At 37.9% G+C, this 22,717-nt stretch overlaps 1 protein-coding gene across 6 annotated transcripts in view; it reads right to left on the reverse strand.

Annotated features, from left to right (window-relative positions):
* Positions 1-22,717, reverse strand: part of SORCS2 (sortilin related VPS10 domain containing receptor 2) — a 551,258-nt gene that overhangs the window by 33,268 nt on the left and 495,273 nt on the right. For all 6 annotated transcript variants that reach the window (XM_048304588.1, XM_048304587.1, XM_048304585.1 and 3 more), the window contains exons 15-19: positions 10,037-10,157; positions 8,631-8,764; positions 7,896-8,024; positions 5,978-6,149; positions 2,195-2,381 (exon numbers count right to left, since the gene is read on the reverse strand). In XM_048304588.1, the coding sequence (XP_048160545.1) occupies positions 2,195-2,381; positions 5,978-6,149; positions 7,896-8,024; positions 8,631-8,764; positions 10,037-10,157 (743 nt within the window). The remainder of the gene's footprint in view (positions 1-2,194; positions 2,382-5,977; positions 6,150-7,895; positions 8,025-8,630; positions 8,765-10,036; positions 10,158-22,717) is intronic.

Genomic DNA, 22,717 nt, shown 5'->3' on the forward strand with positions numbered 1-22,717 from the left:
TTTATTTTCCAAAATTTTTAGAGGCCAAGTTGTTTAATACTTGAACGACAGCTGTTATTTCAAGTCTGTTGTTTCTATATATTAAAGAGCTGAGAATAATTACTGCAAATTCTTCTGCTTGCCTATGTCATACAATTCCATAATGCATTTGAACAAGCTTCATAGCACCCTTAAGTGTGTACAATTAAGATTGAATTTGGCTTACATGATTTCTATTTAACTAAGTTAAAATTTCAGTACAGTTTCTGAAGTTCCACACTACAAAGGTCATAGTTCCATGAAAAATAAAATGCACGCAGTCTATATATTAATGTATGTAGCTCTTCAGGCTTTTCTTATTCTGAATTCTTCGGCCTCTACTGTTGCCTACTCACATTTATGCTATCAGATTGCTCTAATTTCTCTTGCAGTTCATTAAAAAGTTGTAGATTGTTTAATCTGGGTCAGAAAGCATGATTTGGATGACAGGCCAAAATTCTTGTAATTGTCCTGCATTACAGAGTATCCCATAGTAACCTGGCAGAAGTGAAAAATATTTCCTCTACCATTGGTCTCTAAATAATTCCCCAGGCATAATACATCAGTTGGAGACTGCTGACTCCTGAAAGCAGGATTCTACAGAGATTCCTGCTTTCATGGTATTCCACAGTGAAAAATGTCCCTTAATAGCTATTAGTGTTTCACTAAAATGTAGAAATTGCAGTTTAATTAGTGCCAACTAATTTCCTCAAATCTTGTAATTTACCTAAAAAATTAAAGAGAACAAATCACATGGAAAGCATTTACTCAAGCAGGCTGTGTAACACAGTTCCATGAGTCTTCTAGCCCCCGTGCAGCATCTGTGGGCAGGCCCAGGAAGGGATCACATCTGCCTCAGTGCCCTGCTGCCTCTGTACTTCAGCACCAAAGTCCCTTTAATGCACCAGTCATTTACTTGTGTCACACAGAGTTTTTTCCTGTTCATTGCCTTGTACAGATCTACTATTTCTCTGCCTACTCTACTTCTCAGCACCTAAAAGCTTCTAAAAAGTAATAGTGAAGCCCTAAGTAATTTATCTGAGCTCTCTGGAGCTCAAATTATTTAAAAAAACAAACACAACAAAGAAACAGATAATGAAACAGAGGTGTAAAATTTGATTCTGATTCTTTCTGCTTGATACTAACGGAGATTAGTCTTTAGCATGAACGTGTTTGGCTTCATCTGCTAATCAAAGTAGAACTGGAAACTCTGAACTCAAGGATGCTGACTAGCAAAATACATAAATATCAGCAGCCACTAGACAAGCTGACATAAAGCGCATGGATCTGTGCACAACCTGGTATATGGCTCCAGTGATTTCCATTGCTTTGGGATTAAGATGGAAGACACACCACTCACAACAGAGGGAAACAGACACCTGGGGAACGCAAGATGAGTATCTTTTCCTTTGATGTTACTCGTTTCTGAATTTTTGACACATTTGAAAACAGGCAATAGCTGTCTTGAATCTTGAAGAGGAAAAATCAGTTTCACTTTTGAGTTTTCCTCTTCATTTCAGTTATGAGATGCCTGAGGTACATTAAGCTTGCAATGGTGCATGATATTCCCAGGGCCATGCTATTCTTTATTTTATATCTGTTGTATTGCGGGGTTTTGGTCTTAATTAAGGAGAGGAAGAGAATTATAAGTCAAGTCATACTGCCTGCAAGCATGTAGTTATATCCAAGCACCATTTAAAACTCTGTGAGAATTAACTACCTAAAATTTAGATTTAGAACCACTGAGATTTTGACTATTTTTTAAAATCATACAAGTGCTCATATGTTTCCCAACACATCTGTTAACTTACTTTACACTGCACCTAGAAGCTTTAAAAAGACATAACTTAAAGTATTAAATTTTAGCTGCTAAGGCTGACAACAGGTGTTGAATCAGGAAGATAGATCAAATCTGAAATTTGTACTGAGGCATGCTTGTTATTTAAAAGATTAATAAACCATCCTCCTGCCAAATCCAAACAAAACTAATTCTGACCTCCTAGTGCATTTGGTTTACAAGCCTCTGCATTAACAACACACAACACTTCGAGGGTGCAAGAGGATATTGAAAAATATGTTTTTCCTAATTGCGACTAGTAATTTTCTTTCCTACTTCATAGCTGACATGAGGTTTTTACACAGTGGCAAAAGTAAGAAAACCAAAGAGCTGATTTACAGTTGACTTGGACGAACACCACAGCCTCGTCATGCCCAGCCACATTTTCAGCCTTCACTGACACGCGGTAAATCCCAGGATTCTCATAGCGGTGACGGATGGGCTCTCCAGTCATTGTAAGGTTCACATATATCGCCTTAAAGCCATCTCCAAGATCTACCTGGTATTTGGTACTCAATACATCACCCTAAAAGGAAAACACATCAAAAATATTTTCAACGGCCAGAACCAAAATAGACAGGACACATGTTTATAACCTTTTATAGAATCACAACAGCATTTTCAGCCCCAGCCAGACATCTTGACCCAGTCACAACAGCTGCAGTAAAACCACTACAGCCATGGCAAAGACGTTGGTGCAACAGATGCTGTGTGCACTAATAGAGATAATATCAAGTTTATACAGCAAGGTGCTACCTTAAAATTAGATACCCCAGACCACTAACCAAGTTGTATGGCACAGAAACCATCACTCTTCCCTTAATGCCACTGGACATTATGTAACATAATGTTGCTGGGCAGCCCCAGGTTCAAAGGTGATGCTCCTGTGATTGTAAGCAACTGAAGATTGCTATTTTAGCAATTTACTACTCATCCCACAAGCTTCTAGCCTTTGCAATTCTAAAATAAAATTAATTGGCTTAGACATTCTTCACAGCATCTTCCAGCCACACCTCCTGAGTGTCAACCATATGGCCTTTAAGACCCAAGCTAGGATCCTCACACAGAGTTGTAGAGTGTTACACTGAGCTACCAGCACGCCAAGAACTAACATGCTCTAAAACAAAATTAGATGCATGCTTAATGAAGCAGATCAGTGAGGTGAGTTTGGGAAATGGTTTAAAAGTCCAGCCAAATAATTCTATCATGTCAAACATCTCATGGAATTCATCACACTTCTGCTAAGTGCTCCTTTAAATGACAGTGTGTTCCTAAATTCAGGCTTAAAGTACCACAAGACTGATACCACTGTCAGAGGACAAACATGCCCATTGCTCGTGTTGTCATGGTGTGGCTGCTCTAGAGAGCAATCAGGCCTGTGCCACATGGACTAGTGACGTGGATGCAGTCAAAATGCATTTTAGCTGTGAGCAGCAACACTTTCTCAATACTACTGGCAGCACTGCCTGAGTGAGCGGCCCTGCTTCCTTGATCTCCAGCAGTGTGGATGTTCCTGCTTGTTTGCCAGAGCACATGGCCATCACAGCCATGCAATTCAGACAGGCCACAGGGCCAGGCTTTGTAGAAAAGCCTCTTTGTTGTGAAAACACAGGTATTGATTTTAAAAACTTCCTTGCCTCGAGGAAAGGAATGTATACACTCATATGCTGGTCAAGCGACATGAAAGACCATCAAAGCAGAAAAGGATTGACACTAAAGCATTCAAAAATCACTCAATTTCTCCAAAAGCCACTTGGAAATTGCTTTATTTCAAAATTTAATTCTAAAAGGCAGCACTAATGTAATTCTTTCCACAATGCCAACAATCAGTGATTGAAATAATCTCCCCAGGAAACTGGCAAATGACCCAGAGCTACACACTTCTAAGATTCAGCAGGACATCTGGGCATCTTATCTAGCCTGTGCTTTTGCCAAGAGATGTTGGACCAGATGATCCTTGAGGTCCTTTCCAACCTGTCAGTCTACATTTCTATGGTTATTTGAAAATCACAGCAGGTATCATGCCTAGAATTTACGTACCCTGCCATTACAAAAGGAAGGAAAACATACTATATTCCCTCCTTTTACCCTTTTGCAGTGTGGATGATTTTCTTCCACTTTTTATCATATGAAAGAACATTGCTTATAATGTAAAAAATACCCATAATAAGGGACCTGTAGGATTATCAAATACCTAAGCACTATATTTCAAGACACATAAAGGACTGTGAAAGCTTCTTCACTGTGAATAGTTTTTTTTCCAAATAACACCTTTCTTTTGACAACAGAAGAGTAGAATTTAGCAGAGGAGATAATATGTTATTAAAGTTTAAAGCAAAAGAGATATCTCCTTGCCAGCAATGTGTTAGTAAGTGGAATCTCTTTAGATGACATTAGCTTGCATACAGTTCTTGTACACGCTTTCTTATGCTAACAAATATACATGCATATTTTTTTCAGGTGAGACAGAAACTAGCATTGAAAGACTGTAGGGGAAGGTTTTCTTAATGTTCTAATAGCTTCCCCACTGTAAAGATGAGAGTGCTGTCTCCAAAACACCAAGGTATTTCTAGTTCCTGACCAGTAACAACAGAGAATGGAATGATAGCAAAACAGTGACAAAGGGAAAAGGCAGCTAAATCTATAAGGAATCGGGGCTTCCACTTTCATAAAAAATAGGAGATTGCAATGACATTATTTATTCATATATTCAGCCAACAGAATTCAGGGAAAATGATGATCATGATGATGTATTTATTTATTATTATTATTATTTCTAAGGACAGCTGAAAACTGCCCAAACGTATCAGAAGCCTGCTTCCTTTACTCCCTAATGTCTGGTATTCCTGCACCTAATAACATGTGTTCACAGAAACTAGTAAATTAATTCTGTTCACCAAAGAAAGTGGTATGTTTTGGTTTGTTGTAGTAGAGCTGTTTCTTAAACTCAGTAACTGTTATGAATTCTCATTAGATTTTGTCCTACAGATTAAGTCCTAAGCAATGCTCAGGACATTTGAGTTTAAATATTATTCTTAGCCATAGAGGGCACCAAACTGCTACATTTCTTCTAAATATGTCTTCCTCTGATGTATGGAGCAAAGACTTCACCAAAAAACACAGCACAGGATTCTCTTCAAGATCCCTTACTTCTGAAAATTTGTGAATAATTTTAAATGTTTTTCATATTGCCACAGAGATACATGAACGCTTCAGTAGGAAAAAAGTCAAACTGCCAATCAAAATCATTAGAGTCCAAATTGTAACCAAATGCTCTAGGCTTACAATAAACATTTCCAAACAAACTCTAAAAAGGGAAGGCAGCAGAACTTGCCACACAAACTGTTGGGGCACTGCATGCACTGGGACACAGAGCCTGCGAAGTATTAAGCAGCCCAGTCTTCTGCATGTAATCTTCTTGTTTCTATTACAGAAATAAATCCCAAGTGCTCAATTTATATAGCACAGGTTTGCCAAAATGTGTGAACTTTCTTCTAGTTCTTGCAAACCAGCGGGGTTAGTCAGGATGGACAATACTCCGGTAACCTGAGCAGAGCAGTTACAGCCTAATGCTAAAAAACAAACCCAAGGCAAACAATTCCTCCAAAAGTTACTCACTGCTGTTGGTCAGGGCCTTAGGGCATTGTCTCTCGATAAACAGAAAAAAACTCATGTCTTTGGCAACACAACTAATATATAATAAATATTCTTATGCTGTCCTATTTGCTGATTTCTGTAAGGCTTTTCCTCATTCTTTTCTGAAAGGCTGATTCTCAAAAACACTTAAACCTGAATATTAAATGTTCTCTGCATTTCTGTTCTCTGATACAGCAGTTGAAATTTTCAGTCCAAGAAGACTTTGGTAATCCAGTTACTCTGACTTTCCAAGCAGCCAGTGCTTTTTCTGCTGAGGAGACAATTCCTGTTCTGCGGGTAGAATTTGGAGGTTCACTGAGTTTCCTGGCTTGTCTTATTCACTTGAAAGCAAGTTTCAGTATTTAGAAAGCTATTAATCTTTGCCTTAAGCACAGATTAATCTTCATTCAGCAGCAAAGCAGGTAGGAATGAAACTAACCCTAAAATCAGTGATTCAACTTCCATGTAGCCAACGTTCATTACTACCTGCTCTTGTCGGACAATGAAGGTGATGTCTTCCCCAGGCCTAACAGCCAGACTTTCTTCTCTGATGCTGATCTGAAGTCCCTTGGGAGCAATCAATGGACACATATGGTGTGCTAAATTCTGCTGCAGGTCTACTCCACCTTCACACACATTAGAAACAACTTTCCTGTACCTGCAAAAACAGTAAGCAGTGGACACAATGAATTGCAGCAAAGGCACCAAATGCATGTCTGATTGCAGCTACTGCATTTTCCTTGGGTTCACAAACAAAGAAGATTGCAAATGATCAAGGCCAACTCACAATGCAAGTACTTTGACTGGGGACTTTGCCTTTACTAGGGGAAACCTGCTGAAGAAAGGGTGTGGAGCATGATGAGAATTTCACTTGCATGCCCTTGAAGTCTGTGTTTTCCAACTTAGAAACATGCCTGAATAGCCCTCCAGGAGCTAGACAGTCTGCTGTTTTCTCTGCCATCCCCTTTTCTAGCATTCGAGTCTTCAATGCTCTTGGTTCAAACCCCAAAGATCAGGAAGAAATTAGACCAAACATTTTCTGCATTAACCTGCAACCAATTGCTTAACTGCTGCTTTCAAATCTCTTCATTTCTTAAAACATTTAAAGCATTTGTTTAATATAACAATATAAAAGAGTGAAAGGACTAATGCTTTTACAGTGCTAATAATAAAATAGTTGGATGTGTACACTAATTGTTTACAGATCACTTTCACACAGGTATATTCTTTTTAAACATCCTTTAATATCAGAGTCATATTTCAGTCTTTTGAATTCCCATTCTGTATATCTTATAAGTATCTATATATATTACTTATATCACAGCTGTCAGCCAAAACCTAAAAGGCAGCATTTTCCTCAGTTAGGTAAATATACACAGAGACTGTGATTCTACTGCCAGATTGGACGTTTCAGCATTTGGTTCTCATATCCACAACTGACTGTGATGGTGTTATGATAAGCCAGAATAGATGCCAGCTGCAAGTTATTCTCAGCACAGACGTCAGACTACATTGTAGTGCATATTCTATGCAGTATTGTTTATAGTTACTAAAGCTTTCCTTTGATTCTTAGTGTCCCATATGGTCAGGAAAAGAATCTATTCTCCACAGAACTCCTTACCCTTATGGAAGTGAGAAACTTGGAAATTCTGTGAGATGTTGCCAGTTCCTCAGATTAATTCATTGGATCCAAACTGAAAATTACTCTAAACTCAAGCAATGAGCTAAAAGAAAAGGCTCTGAATGAACATTCCTATCATAAGTGTAATAATAGATAAAAAATATTACAAAAAAAATTAAAATTCTGAAAAGACAGCTCCCCCTCTTCTCAAATGGATTAGGTTTTGAATCGCTGTGAACACGCAAAGTAATATTTTTCTTTCATTAGTCTGTAGGAAGCTTCTGCTCATGCTCTAAGTCAGAATCAGAACTTTTCCATTTCTCAGTTGTTACAGTTTGTCTTATTTACATTTCATAGAATCATAGACTGGTTTGGGTTGGAAGGGACCTTAAAAATCATCTATTTTCAATCCCCCTGTCATGGACAGGGACACCTTCCACTAAACCAGGTTTCTCAAAGCCCCACCCAGCCTGGCCTTGAACACTTCCACGGATGGGGAAACCATGGCTTCTCTGGGCAACCTGTGCCAGTGTCTCACCAGTGTCACAGCAAAGAATTTTTTCCTAATATCTAATCTAAACCTTCCCTCCTTCAGTTTAAGGACATTCCCCCTTGTCCTATCACTATGTTTCCTTGTGAAAAGTTCCTCTCCAGCTCTCCTGTAGATTTCATTTAAGTGCTCAAATGTGAATTTCTTCCAAACCACTTTTGAGGCTGCTGATTGAAATATTCTCCCCCTCTCTGGAAACCTCATCAAGCCACTGAAATGCAAAATCAGCTTACCCAGTGCTGCTGGTGTATGCCTGCCCCAACACACAGTCTTCAGGAGGTGCTTCTGGGTTAAACCAAAAGTCAGCAAAGCATTTGCTCGACTCTGACTTCAGAGGTGCAGAGCGCTCAAACCCATAATCACTGAAAAACATCAACACCAAATGTGTTACTATTGCCACTTCACTCTGCAGTCCAATTTGGGATGAATGAGACTACATTTTTGAAAGTCAATATATTTTTTCAGTGTTATTCTACCAGATGAACATACAAGTTGACAAAGCCAAATCTGTTCTAATTTCAACGGGAGTTCTGTACACTTGGGGGGAAAACTGGTTGCAATTACTTTGTCAATTCTGCAAAATTACCTCCCTTGGTAACTTAGATTTTTTAAAGGTTTCCTTTGGCACTCAGACCAAACATTTATTTTCTTTTTTTTTTCTTTTTTGTTTTTTTTTTTTTAGTAGAAAGGGTTTGCTTGCCTTTAAAATTAATTCAATGGTCATTTTTCAAGTCTTGATCAATAGAGAAAAACACCAGGATTTGTTCAGTCAGGTGAAACAAATACTTAAACATGGCAATGTTTTTAAACAAATGCAAATGCAAAAGAAACCTGTTATGCAATAACAGATTGCCTATTTGCTAATAAGGCTATGTAGGAAAAGGGGCAAAAGGCAGAAAATAAACTCATCTCAAACTCGAAGTAACTATTTATTAGCAATAAGTCAAAAGGCCCACAGACAGACTCACCATAAGAAATCAGTGTTCACACATTCACAAACTTTGGATGTGAGAGCTGATGTGAAACTTTTCCCTTTAATGCACCATGATGAGATCTTCCTCTTTCGAAAGCTTCTCTGCTGGCCCATGATGCAACGATCACCCTGAATATCAAAGCACTGGACTTATTGCAACAGAACCTCTACCACACAGGCCTTGTGTTGTCCCAAGAACAGCTGGTCTTGCTGCCAAGACTACAAACTTTATCAACTCTCTGATACTCAGATATATAGGTATAGAAAGCCCTCATATCCACTGCTGTCCACTAACAGGTCATTACAGAGTTGTAACATAGGCTATATTTCCAGGACACCAATCTGAAGATGCACATGAAAATTCAACTGCAATTTATGTTTCCTGTGTGCCCAACCTGTGTACAAAATTCCAAATGGCCATTTAAAAATTTCATCTGGCTGCAGATAGCTGAATTTCTCTAAATTATCATATCTCGTGTCGGCTGTCCACCTGAAGCACCATGTGGACACAGAATGAACTCTCTCCATACACACTGCACTGGTAATTTGGCAGCTGCAAGTACTCTGTCAAAGTCACTTTAGTAGTTTCTAATTTCTGAAAGACATTTCAATGCCAATATCTCAAGATACTATTACTCTTTAGGCTCAGATATGCATAACATTCTTTGTAAGCACACAGCAGTTCCAAACAAGAGGTGTAAAATTAGGCATGAGAACTAGCAAATGAGAGCTGAAGTAACATTGAGTCATATGCAAAAAATAAACCAACCCTGCTGGAAGAAGCAGAACATAATAATCAGAATGATTATGAATAAATATGACACATTCCATTTAATAAAAAAAACCACCTCATATTGGTCTCTTTAATCAGTACATTGTACAGAAAATTTAGCTTTCCAAAAGTGGATTTGGACAGAGCATCAGGATTAGACAGCCTTAGTACATTACTGCAGAAAGGGTATTACCCAAAACAACTGGACTCCATTATGTGATTGGTCGACTGAGATCCTAAATTACTTCTGGAAAGGACTTTACTTATGACAATTTATATATGAGTATGGTATGTGGTCAGGAAGTTGGCAGAACACGATTGCATGTTGAAATTGTTTCAATCAATATTACACACTTCAGTTTATGGGACATGCTTCCCAATCCAGCAGGACCACCTATTATTATGGCAGACCCCCAGATATACTTCTGCCTTTTTTGGGACACAGATCACACAACCAAAGGGAACACAAAATCCTCTCCCACTTTAAATTCTTGTAAAAACAGCATACGGAGACTAAGCTGGGGATGTAGCATCCAAATTCAATTTGGAAATATTTTCTCAGTACACAGCTCCATATGAATCTGAAAGCTACGGAAAAGTTTTGTCAATTAACATAAAACCATGAATACCTGCAGATTTGTGAGCTCCCAAGACTCATAGTCTTCATCAGTGCACTCCCTGGGGAAAGATGGTCTGAAGTCCACCTTCACCAGTTCCCAGTCCGAACGGTAGCTGATATGTCCAAAGACTCTGAACAAAAGGCCAAAAGTAAACTCTTACTGCAAAGAAATACCATACATCTGAGATTCAAAATTTCAGTCCTATCTTTTCCTATCCACAGTCATAGTTCTCTGCTAAAAGGTCCCTGGTTAATTTTTCTTTCACTTTTATTCCTCTTTTATGTACAACAAGTCAAGTTAGGAAACATTTGTCAATTGTATGAAACTGTACAATGAAGAGATATAACTCATATATTAAAGATTTTTTTCTAGAAAACTCTCCAGAAATTTCATTGGAAATAATATTTTCTAACTTGGAATCAAAAATTTTTGTCTATTATCTTGCTATGTGAAACAGACAGAGCTCTCAGATTTTGACAGGAAATTAGGATCAGGGAGCAGAATCCAGGACCACCAGAGTCAGCTTCCAGCTCTGTCACTCATTCCTTAAGACTTGCAATTTCTTCAGTTGTTTTTGTTGTGGGACTTTGTGTTAATTTCTACAGTCTTCAGATAGTAATGTGCTATGGTTAAACTCACTGCATTATCATGATACTGCATTAATTTCTAAGGAATACACTACATCTACACATTGTGCTGGAGAAGTCAGAGTCTCTTCTTCATTTCAGACACTTCAGTGTATCACAGAAACCAGTCACAAACCATAAAATTTTTGTAGAGGGAGAAAAAAAAAAAGGAAATCTCATTGCTTTAAAAACCAAGCTGCAGTTTCAAAGCAGCCAACATTTTCTAAGTCAGAATCTTTATTTCCAAAACAAAATGGGTGAATATGACATCCAGCAACAAATTAGAAAGGATGAAGACTCCATTTGGGCAAAAGTAAAATGTATTTGTGGTTTGTATCACACTCGTGACTTACTTGCCAAAGAATTTAAGGTTAATTCTGAAGCCAACAATTTCTGTGCAGTTCACACTGCACAGAGGTCTTATTCCAAGCTTTAGTATCATTCTCCAAATTTGTTCCTTTTGTTTTGCCCTCAGTTTTGTTCAAATCCAGACACAGCAGGAATGGTACAGTTTTACTAAAAGCATTCTGCTGTGCCCAGTCATTTCTCTTGTCCTGAATACCAGGTTCAGCATGGAACCAGGGTAGACCAGAAGTGGTTGATTCTCTACAGCACAGAGGCAACACCATCACACTAAGCATCTTCACTGGAAAATGGCTTAGTGCTCTAAAATCTACCAAAGAGGCTGAAAAACAGTTCACAGGGACTAAAGATGTACAGTAATTTCCCCCTTTTCTTTCTGGTGTCTTTGCTTCTCTCCACAACAGAGAGATTTAGTTATCAAGAGGTTATTGCCCACACTGCTCACATTATAAGGACTGAACAACCCATGCTCACAGGAAACCACACCAGCAGCAGTGTACTTAATTAAACAGAAACACATGCATTTATTTTTTATGTCTTACTGTTTTCTTGTAAGGCTCTGAGATTAAAGGACTTGGATCATCTAATTCCTTTCCTTCTAAATGTACCCATGGCTCAGAAGTAGAAGCAACACACACAGACTAAAAAATGTGGCTCAGTCCTCTGGCTGTATGTGCACATAGGTGTGTGGTCCCACTTCTCTCATTGAGCCTCAGGGTTTGGTTCCTTTTTCTGGTTCAGCTGGATCCTGAGAGCTGCTGTCACCATATAATCTTATTCACTGGTAGTTACATACTCAATAAAGTGACTGCTTAGGTGGTCTCTTGCTTTTTCCACAATGCCTGTTTCAATATGACTGGGTTTGCTGACAGACATGAAGTGTCTTTTACATGCGAAATACCTGTACCTCTTTTCTAAAGTCTTTGTTTCTCCATACAAGGCACTAACATAAGGCAGACTTCACCACGTGTTTATGCAACTACCTACCTCAGTGAATGCTTCTCTGGACATCACAAAACTTTACAAATTTACTACATTGCTTTTATTAACTCATTTATAAAAAAATACTTTCAAGTGCAAGTAGCCAAGTCCTGTTAAAGCTTCACTCCTGCCTCAAGAAAAGTATTTTCAACAGAACAAATGAAATTTTCTCCATTCATGTTAGCTGTCTCAGTCAAGGAAAGAGGAAGAAAGGAGATGGCGTTTTGAGTTCAAGGTAGAACAGAATAATGACATTCTCCTGAAAACATAATCTCTGAACTATTATTAATGATCTTTGAAACCTCATGAGGGTGATTCCAAATAACTATGGCAAGGGAAACATATTGCTTATATATATAAATATGCACACACAACCACACATACACATTTATATGTGTATATATAACCAGAGATATAAAACAGCAAAACAGAGCTCAGAGGGTTAGAGAATTAATTTTGATATCCACAAAGATACCAAACAAATTATTGAGCTATCCACTTCTAAGCACCTTGGAGATAATTAAAATGATAACAAACAGCTACTACAGATTTATCAAAACCAAATCATGCCAAACTGATGTAATTTTCTCCTTTTACAGGGTAACTGGCTTAGTGGATAAAGGAAAGGAAAAAATCTAGCATATTTTGACCTTTGTTAAAACTGTTACACATTTCTAGCTGACATTGTCTCAAAGTAAAAAAGAAAACATCAGTACAGATAAAATTACTGTAAAGAGGAATGTGAATACATATTGAATTAGAATAATCCATTTTCAAAAGGTAGTTATCAAATAAAGAATATTTGGAGATATGTATCATAAAGATATGATGGCTCCACAGTCAATATTTTCATTAACACTCATGCTCAAATAAGAAAGACAAAAACTTTTGCAGATAACACATAAGGGAGGTAGTGGACATTGACTGGTGGAAGCAAGGTTCAGAAATCAATATGACAAAATACTCCAGAACGAAGTGCAAAAAGTACTCCTTGGGAAAAAAAAAAATCCCAAACCCACAACAAAGGTGGAAAACCAAAATGGAAAATAACTTTCAGATATCAAATAAAAGACAGGGTATTCTGGGGAATTAGAAAAAGAATGCAGTGTTGCTGCAAAATAAGAAAGACCAATTCTAGGTTGTATTTAGAACTGGAAAACAGCAGACATGGAGGTAATAATTTTGATAAACTTGACACTGGTGAAGCCTCTGGAAGAATATTGTGTCTAATTTTGGATGTTATATGCATATTTACAGACCCACTAAAAATGAATTTGAAGAAGGGCAAAATGACTCATAAGCTGCTTAGAAAATGTAACAAATGAAGAAAGATTGAAAGAATTGGGCTTTTTGCTGGAAAGATAAAGCTGAGAAGTACAAAAAAATGTTTTCCGAGTCTTGTTGTAGGGTAAAGAGCTGTCTTCAAAGAGACCTGGAGGAAGGGCAAGAAAGAGGAAGAACCAAGATAAACTTAAAAGATACAGCCACACTATTCTCTAATTCCTTCTCCTCAGTACTGGTGAGTCTACATGCGAAGTAGTGGATCCAATTCTGGGCTCCCCAATACAAGAGAGATGGAAAGACTGGAGGGAGTCCAGCAAAAGGCTGTGAAGGTGATGAAAGGGCTGGAGCATCTCTCATAAGAGGAGAGGTTGAGAGAAGTAGCACTGTTCTGTCTGGAGAAGAGAAGGCCCAGGGGGAAATGTCGATGTCTATAAATACCTGAAGGGAAGGTACAAAGAAGATTCTTTGCTAGGATTGGAGACAGGTCTTCAGTGGTGCCCAGGACAGGAGCAGAGGCAACAGACTCAATAGGAAACACAGGAGGTTTTCTCTGAACATCAGGAATCAACATTTCTGCTGTGAGGGTGCACTCATACAGGTGCCCAGAGAGGTTGTGAGTCTCTACCATTGGCAATACTCAAAAGCCATCTGGGAACAGCTCTGTGTAGTTGGCTCTGGGTGGGTCTGTATGAGCAAAGGGGTTTGACCAGATCACCTACAGAGGTCACTTCTGACCTCAAAAATTTTATCATTCTAGAATTCTATAAAAATAATGATAAAAGATATTGAAGTTGTTTATTCTCCTTCTCTAGAGTGAGAAATTAGAAAATATCAGGATTATAGATAGAGATTAGATAAATATTGCCCAGTTCCACACCCTATAATGACAGAAAAAGTATAGAAATTACTCTAGAAATTATGAAAAATCTACCAGGATAATATGGAAGATAGGTACAAACTATGTATGCATACAGAAAAGTCACTGCTTCAAGGGGTGAACTGTAACATTCTCTCCAGTGGATTTCAGCAGAAGACTGAAATAACTTTTCTGCATGTTGGTCCAGCCTCTTGGAAAAAAAAATAAAGAAAACAACAAAAAACCCCAAAAATCTCATTTCCATTATGGCTCTTCTGATTCTACAGACTGAAGACCATGTTCTCACAGAGCACAGTAATGACACCAGTGATCCCAACATTCTCTGGTTTAACTAAAATCCCAAAGATTCAAGAAAATGTCCCAGTACAGTCACAAACCCCATTAAAAATGCAGCCATAAAGCCTTTTAATTCCTAGGGTAAATTTCCCTAGGAATCCAGCACCCGCATGCATCCACTTTAGCAAACTGTTTGAAAAAAAGGCTTAATGATTATTAATGCTGTTGCTGCAGTAGCACGTGTTGCAGACACCTTGGATGAGCACATTTAAATGTACTGCTAAAGATCACTAGAATAAAAAAGAAGTATTTTTTCAAAGTAACAAAAGCATGTATTAAGTAGGATTCAATGGATTAGACAAAAATATGGGCTACAATAAAGCAATGCATAACAGCAATCACAATATAATTGCTCAGGTGCAAAACATATAATATATATGATGAATAAAATCATATGAATGAAAAAACTGGAATGGTGCAGCAAGTGTAACTGATGACTAGAAGTTATATATCAAGATGATAGAAACTCATAAGCTACTAAAACCTTCCTCTTGATTAACTGTATTTCATTAGAAAGCCATCAAATCAATTCGGTTGAAACTATAAAAGATGATGCTGTGATAAATAATTTTTCGAAGAACTTCCAATTACCTTGGAAATTAATTTACTTTTATTTGCAAGAATTTAGGATCCATAATTTTAACTTCAGTGTTTCAGTTGCCATAACAACTTTCTACATTTGTTCCTAGATCATTTATGAGCACATAATTTTTTAATTTGATTGCATCATTTGATAGATAAGACAGTTTAATGCCGTTTTTAAGCTAACTCATTTAAACTATTTGCTAGAGGATTGCTGGTTATTTCTGTTCCTGATAAAGCTCATAATCAGGCAGAGTTAATTTAACAGAAATTATTTGCAATGATAATCTTTTCCAGTAAATTCTGTTCAATAGACAAGAGCACCTATTCAACAGATTCTCCTTGCTCAGATGAGCAGTAGTAGCTGTGTCATCTCCTGTGTTTGGCTTTACTCATGAATACCTGAGAACACTCAAAGACCTGAGAGTGGTAGGAGTAATCCTGCAGTATTTTCCCACCAAGGTCACAAAGCTCACATGAGGAATTTATTCAGATGTTTAATGTAGCAACTAAAACTGTGCAAGTTTTGCAGTTGTACTGAGGACTAGCGATGACAATGGTGTGATGCAAAGTTACTTTTGTTTGAAATCAGAAGCCTCTTTCATTCTAGACTCACTGCCCTAGCTTTCAATGCGCTGCACTGGCTTTTGCTCTCCTCTATATGAGTTTGCCATCAGCTGTGATGTTCAAAACAGGACACTGTAGCAGACTGTCTGCACAGTGCTGTACTGCCCTGTTGGCACATTCTGCTAACTTCATATGCCACTTTGGGGTGGAGCAGAGCCTCTAGATTTTTTGAAAGTGACTTCAAAAGTATAGAGCTACTGACAGTAAAACCTAGGATTTGAATCAGGGTCAATTGAGGGCCCCACATACAGGTGATATGGGCAATCTCAAGGGCTCTGTCTCAGCTAATATGTCTAAATTCCTTTGGACAGCACCTAAGCAAAGCTGTACAAGCATGTACCTGAAATTCTTTACAGATCTAAGCCTCAATAGCTAACAGTGAGTATATGATCAAGCTGGGAAAGGAAACCACACTATCAGAGATGCTACTTAATTATTTTAACAATTCTTTCTGTCTCCTATTCTTTTAAATGGAAGCAGTCACAAAGCTTTGTCAAAAAATGATATTTATACCTTGTTCCATATGAGGCCTCCTTTCCATTAGTAAATCATATTAGAAGGAAATACAATGATCAGTGAACTTATTGTATTGTTAAAATATTTTTTAACTCTCAGACCTCCCTGGTAATTTTTATAATACAATTGCAATTTCAGATTAAATATTTATTCTACTTTACAGTTCACTAGATATCAAAGGCTATTTACATTAAAAACCCATCATTTTTATCTGTTGTCTTCTACATAAAAGGATTAGTTAGAAGTCTCTTGTCAATTTATTGTGAGTTCAAAGAGGTGAGTCCTTTGCTTCACCTAGACCTTCACTACAAATGATGCCAATATCCCTGGAAACCAAATAAATGTGACAATCTTATTTTTGTTCTGCCTGTTGTAGTTCATATCATTACAGTGTCTTTGAACATACAGCAAGACACATGCCAAAATCTGTGCAGAAATTGCTTAGCTGAGGAGTAAAATGATGAGATCGTGGCATGGAAGGATGTACTTTACTGCAGCGACTGCCAACAGGTAGTGCTCTCCTTAACTCACAGGAATAATGCTATTAATGAAAGATTTTCCTAGGGGATATGGGTTGGCAAAGACAGTTAGCCATGACTGTGTGCTACAGTGATATTTAAAGCTTACTATTTTTAAAAGAGAAAACGACAAGTGAATCATTATTAGATGCACTTTCCTTCCAATAGTTGTCTTTGCTCCCTTTATACCACTGTAAAACCAACAAAAATCTAGATTAGTCAGAGGGTCCCTTCTGGTAAAATGGATGAAAATAATGTGAGATTCAAGCTGCAGTCTGTTACACATCAAGATTATAATTCAGCATATTTTTCTAATTCCCCGAAAGAACATAACAGAGGTCACATTTCAGTGGCCTTCCTAAATTGCAGCTACAGAAATGATGAATGTTTCCATGTGCAGAAATAGACACCTGCCTACATAAAGCAATTGCACATAAAAAGTGCTTGTGTGTACAGGAGATCATGTGCAAATACACTGAGACATTTATGATTTAAATGCCTTAAACTACAAACACATGCATATACTTAATGCACTAAAGAGAAGAGTAGGGTTTCTTAGTTGGGCTGGGTTTTTTGGTTTTGGGTTTTTTGGTTTTTCTTTTTTTTTTTGGCTGCCAAAGTGAAAAATGAAGGGAGGAAACAATTTAGTTGAAATTGAACCGAAATATATTTTTGCATTGTTTCCTGCTCCCATAAGCTAATAATTGCCATTCATTCTTTAATGCCAAAACATCTTGGTTTTAGCTCTTTTGGGGAGCAAGAACGGAAATGAATGCTTAGGTTCTGAGAAGTGCTAGGGAGGAGCAGAATGAGAGTGTTTCCTCTTTATCCAGAAGTTCAATGGCTCCATGATATTTGTGAATTACATCCAACGTTTTTTCCCATCTATTTGATAAATTCCTGTCCAAGAACAACCTTTTAACATGTATGCTGTTTGGAAAACATTGCAAATTTAGTGCCTAGCCTGATGCCTTATGCAGAAGCAAATACAAGGTGGACAGTGAACAGAATTGTTTAAAGAAAAACATATGACACTGTAGAGGATAGCTTTTACATCATTCAATTCTTTATTGTCATCTTAATTAAAGATCAAATTAACCTGGGATACTTGCAAAATTTTATAATTCTTTAGCTAATACTCTCTTTCCTACTCACATATTTGAAAAGCAGGTCTCTCTTGTCACAATTAGAAATTCTTCATTCAGATTCCACTTAGCAGAGCTAAAGTTAATAGCCTATGCTACCTTAATTGTGGCTCTCACATTTTGAGAGAATTATATAGCAAAATACAGCTCAAGGCCCCAAACAAAAGTAAATAAAGTGTTTAAAAATCTCAGTTGTTGGCTAAGTTTGTAATGCTTATTTATTTTAAATAGAAACTGAAATGGAAGCATAGTTAGAGTACCAAAGCTTCAGGCACTCACTCTGTGACAAGGGCTCAAAATGACGCAAAGTCTATTCTGAATGAAAAAGTCACATCAACCTTTTTCTGTCTTCTCCTCCTGTAAATATGGACAAGGTGATAACAGATTCTTACAAAACATGGATTCCTAACCCTTCAGTTCCTCTTATCCAATTATATTAACAGATCTGTCCTAAAAATGTATTAAATATGGGCTTTAGAGTGCCACTGAAAGCATCCTGTTCCTGTGCTTTGGACTACAATAGGAAACTGTAAGAAAAGAAATTTAAAAAACCAACTTCACCCACTAAACTTCAGAGGGAGAGACCAGGGCAGTACCAGGTCTTGACTCCAAGGTCACAGGTTGGCAGCGACACTGCAATGCTTTGACTTGCTCTGCTAACATCTGTGTCCACAGAGATGACAGCAAAAGCATTACATGTGCTACTGTAATGTGTACATCTAGATTAGCTGATATCTAAATTAGATTGGAATAGAAGAAGCAGCAGTTTGCTTTTCCAATGCTTTTTCACCATGTTTCCTCCATCTAATCTCAGACATGTTCTTTCTCAGGCAGAGAGCAGAACAACAATTTCATAACTGAGCTGTGAAGAAAACCTAGAATTTGCCTTCAGAAATCAGCTATTCTCCTACATAATGACGTTTTACTTACCTTTTATAAGTGTTGTAGTAAGAGAAAGTCAGCAGATAAGAATTCAAAGCACAGAGAAGTACCTCCGCCCAATAAGATACTCAAAGAGAACAGGAACTGACGGGAGTCTGCTGCTGTGTGTGACACAATAAGCTCCACAAAATACATGTAATGTTGACTGTTACTGATGTTGTTAAAGGTGAGGTTGACATTCCTAGCAGGATCAACAGTTACAAAAATCCAGATGGCTCTACCTAATATCTAACACCTGTTAATATTCACCTGGTTTCAAGTAAGTTTAAATTAGACTATCTTCCTGTTTCCATCATCAGCCAGGAAGCCAAAAGGAACACAACAATGGGCATTCAAGACAGCAAAACATGTATGCAGGAGTTCTGCAGTTTGGAGATGTCATAAAGTTCCCAGCAGCATCCAAAGTTGTTATTCTATAAGACATTACAAAAAAATAGCCCTTTGGAAAAAATACAATTACCCACAAGGAAGATTTTGATTCTACCTGACATAAATAAAAGCAGTCCTTTTATATAACCTCTTATTGGCCTTTTAAAAAGGGCTATGGTCTGCGGTACCATGGTTATTGTGCCTACTGGGTTTACACTGTAATCTAAATAACCTGGTTTGGGAAACACTCTCAGAAGCTGAAATGTGATTTACAAGCGATTTTAACAGGTTTGAAACTTACACTACATTAACTATTTCCTCTGAAGAGGAACATCAATATTTCAGACACACAAAAATTCTTCTTTTTGCACTGAGTTAGGCCATTATTCAATCCAACATTAGCAAGTAATTTTCCCCAAATATTGTTAAGTATAACGCTGGGTTGCAGTAACTTTTGTTCTTACAGAATTTAGAACAAAATAAAAGCTACTAGTCCATGAATTATTTTGATGAAAATATATTACCTGAGAAAATTTCTTAGCAAACCTTACTTATTCATTTAGCAATAAATACTGGATTTGAGCTCCTCATTTAGAAGTTTATTTTTACACAGATCAAGATTCCTAAAATTTATGAATATTTTATTGCTTATCTTTCCTAAACTCCTAACTAGGACTCTTTAGAAATTGATTTTTATACAGAAAGAGTTTCCTAAAGTTTTTGAATACTTTACCACTAAAACTCCTAAAAATCTTAACTAGGTCTTTTGCAGAGCACAATGGAATAAAATATATTTTCCTTGGCATTTGTGTGTACATATCTTGAATACTGCAGGGGACTTCGATGAATGATTTAGATTAATGTTGACTGACAGATGACAACTGAGTTCTATGACAACTTTTGACAAGTCAACATTTAGTTGTCCTCTGTTTTGGAGAAAACACAAAACTTTCTGAAATGAAGACTTGAGGCAACCAGGTTCACATTTTTCTGTTTCTTCAGTAAAGCTTACTAGACCACTTCACCTGGGAATGGAAAACAGTCCTGAGTGACATTCCTCAGGGGTCAGCATTGGGACTAGCGCTGTTTAACACCTTTGTCAGTGACATGGATGGTGGGATCAAGTGCTCCCTCAGAGAATCTGCCAATGACTCCAAACTCTGTGGTGTGGTTGACAATTGGAGGGAAGGGATGCCATCCAGAGGGATATCGACAGGCTCAAGAGGTGGGCCTGTGTGAACCTCATGAAGTTCAATAAGGCCAAGTGCAAGGTGCTAAACCTGGTTCGGGTCAATCCCAAGCACAAATAAAGGCTGGGTGGAAGAATGAGTTAAAAACAGCCCTGAGGAGAAGGACTGGGGGGTGTTGGTTGACAAGAAATCCAACACGAGCCAGTAGCACGTGCTCACAGCCCAGAAAGCCAAATGTGTCTTGGGCTGCATCCAGAGCACAGTAGGCAGCAGGACAAGGGAGGGGATTCTGCCCCTCTGTCCACTCTCATGAGACCTCACCCATAGTGCTGCATCCATCTCTGGGGTCCCCAACATAAGAAGGATGTGGAGGTGTTGGAGCAAGTCCAGAGGAGTGCAGTGAGAGGGCTGGAGTACCTCTGCTAGGAAGACAGGCTGAGAGAAGTGAGGTTCAGCCTGGAGAGGACTCCAGGGAGACCTTACAGCACCCGCCAGTACCTGAAAGGGACCTACAAGAGACATGAGGAGAGATTTTTTACAAGAGCATGCAGTGATAGGACAAGGGGGAATGGCCTTAAGTTGAAGCAAGCTAGGTTTAGATTAGATTTACAGGAAAAATTCTTTACTGAGGCACAGGTCGCCCAGAGAATCTGTGGATGTCCCATCCCTGGAAGTGTTCAAGGCCAGGTTGGATGGGGCTTTGAGCAACTTGGTTTAGTAGAAAGTGGCCCTGCCTATGAAAGGGGGGTTGGAACTAGATGGCCTTTAAGATACCTTCCAACCAAACCATTCTGTGATTTTATGATTCTGTGATTTTGGATAAATTATGACAGAACTGGAATTCAAATGCAAGTCACTTACAGGTCAGGTCAATATCCCAGACACCACGCTGGAGAATGAGAAATCTCTCTTACAGACAGACTGACTTCAGTGGAACCAGGATTTTGCTGTAACAGTCACTTTCAGTACAAGTAAAATATTCTCTGACTCTTTCGTGAGTTTATTCTAGAAGCTTTAAATGAAATAGTCTGTTCCTCAATTTTGCTGCACATTTTTTAAGTTATCACCTTCCCACTTCAGAATTATGCTATCTCTCCTATTTTATGTGGATTTTGGCATTGCACTCTATTCAAAGTCTTTATTCAAACACACTCCATACCAAAGGAAGAAAATCAAATTCTTGTACTAGTAAAAAACACTGTACTAGTTCAGTTCCTGTACTAGTAAAAATATCAGACTAGGTCCTTGTCAATGGATTTGGGGATTCCTTAAGGTGAAAGACACTAATAATTTATTTCCACTACCATACACAAACTCATCTTACTATGTTCTACTTGAAAGAAAATTTTATCTAATAAAATGGAAAAGATGGCATAGTTGGCTTCTGTTTTTTTCCAGGGAATGTGTCCTACTCAAAAGCAACAAATCACTGTAGATTAAGTCAATCACAACTTAGTACAAGAATAAGTTTCCAGAAAAAATTAATTAAGCCAGAGAAAACAGCAAAAGGTCTTGACATAAAGTCAGACAGAGCACCACTGGGCTGGCAGCATCACCCTGAAGTCAAAAGCAGCAGGAGAAACAAGGAAGCTGATACAATGGCAACAATGAAACACACACTGCAGGTTTATTCTTCTCATTATCTTTAGAATCCAGTACGAAATTTGCACACGTCTTCAGGTCCAATCTGTGATATTATGTGTTTGATGCCCTCCATGCTCAATAAAACTAGCTAAAAAGTAAGATCCCACAAGCCTGGCGTTACGTATTGGGGTCAGACTCTTGCTGTGCTGTTAGATACACACAAGTCACATGATGCTTTTGTTGTCAATTTGGGCTCATGTACCAAATCTAGCTACAGTTCTATATATTTCAGATAGATGATTTTAAAAAGGCATCAGGTTCTACAAGAGCTCTTTAGCCCATTCAGGCAGATATTTAAACACATCTTCACAGAATCATGGTTTTTAAATGATACTTACTAAGAAAAAAACCCAAGCCCAGTGCATATAGTCATCACACATCATTTTATCTGCCTAAGTACATCTTGGGATAAGCTTTTGATCTGTCTACTTTTACTGAAATCAATGGAAATCCCTCATTCAGAGGCATAAGTGTCTTCATGTGGCATATATTACATCAAAAATAAACCTGTATTTGAGGGAAGTGGAAGATGATGGGGTAATACTGTTCTTCTCAGGTCATAGCTGTATAATAGAGGATAAATGGGGCAGCGGAGAAAGAAATAACCAACAGACCAAATCCACCTCTGCATAGCACAGTGTTATGAACTTGGCACAACACTTTTAAGTACATTGGGTAGGATTTCTGTTT

The sequence above is a fragment of the Corvus hawaiiensis genome, chromosome 5 (assembly GCF_020740725.1).
Source record: "Corvus hawaiiensis isolate bCorHaw1 chromosome 5, bCorHaw1.pri.cur, whole genome shotgun sequence".
In the NCBI taxonomy this organism is placed as follows: Eukaryota; Metazoa; Chordata; class Aves; order Passeriformes; family Corvidae; genus Corvus; species Corvus hawaiiensis.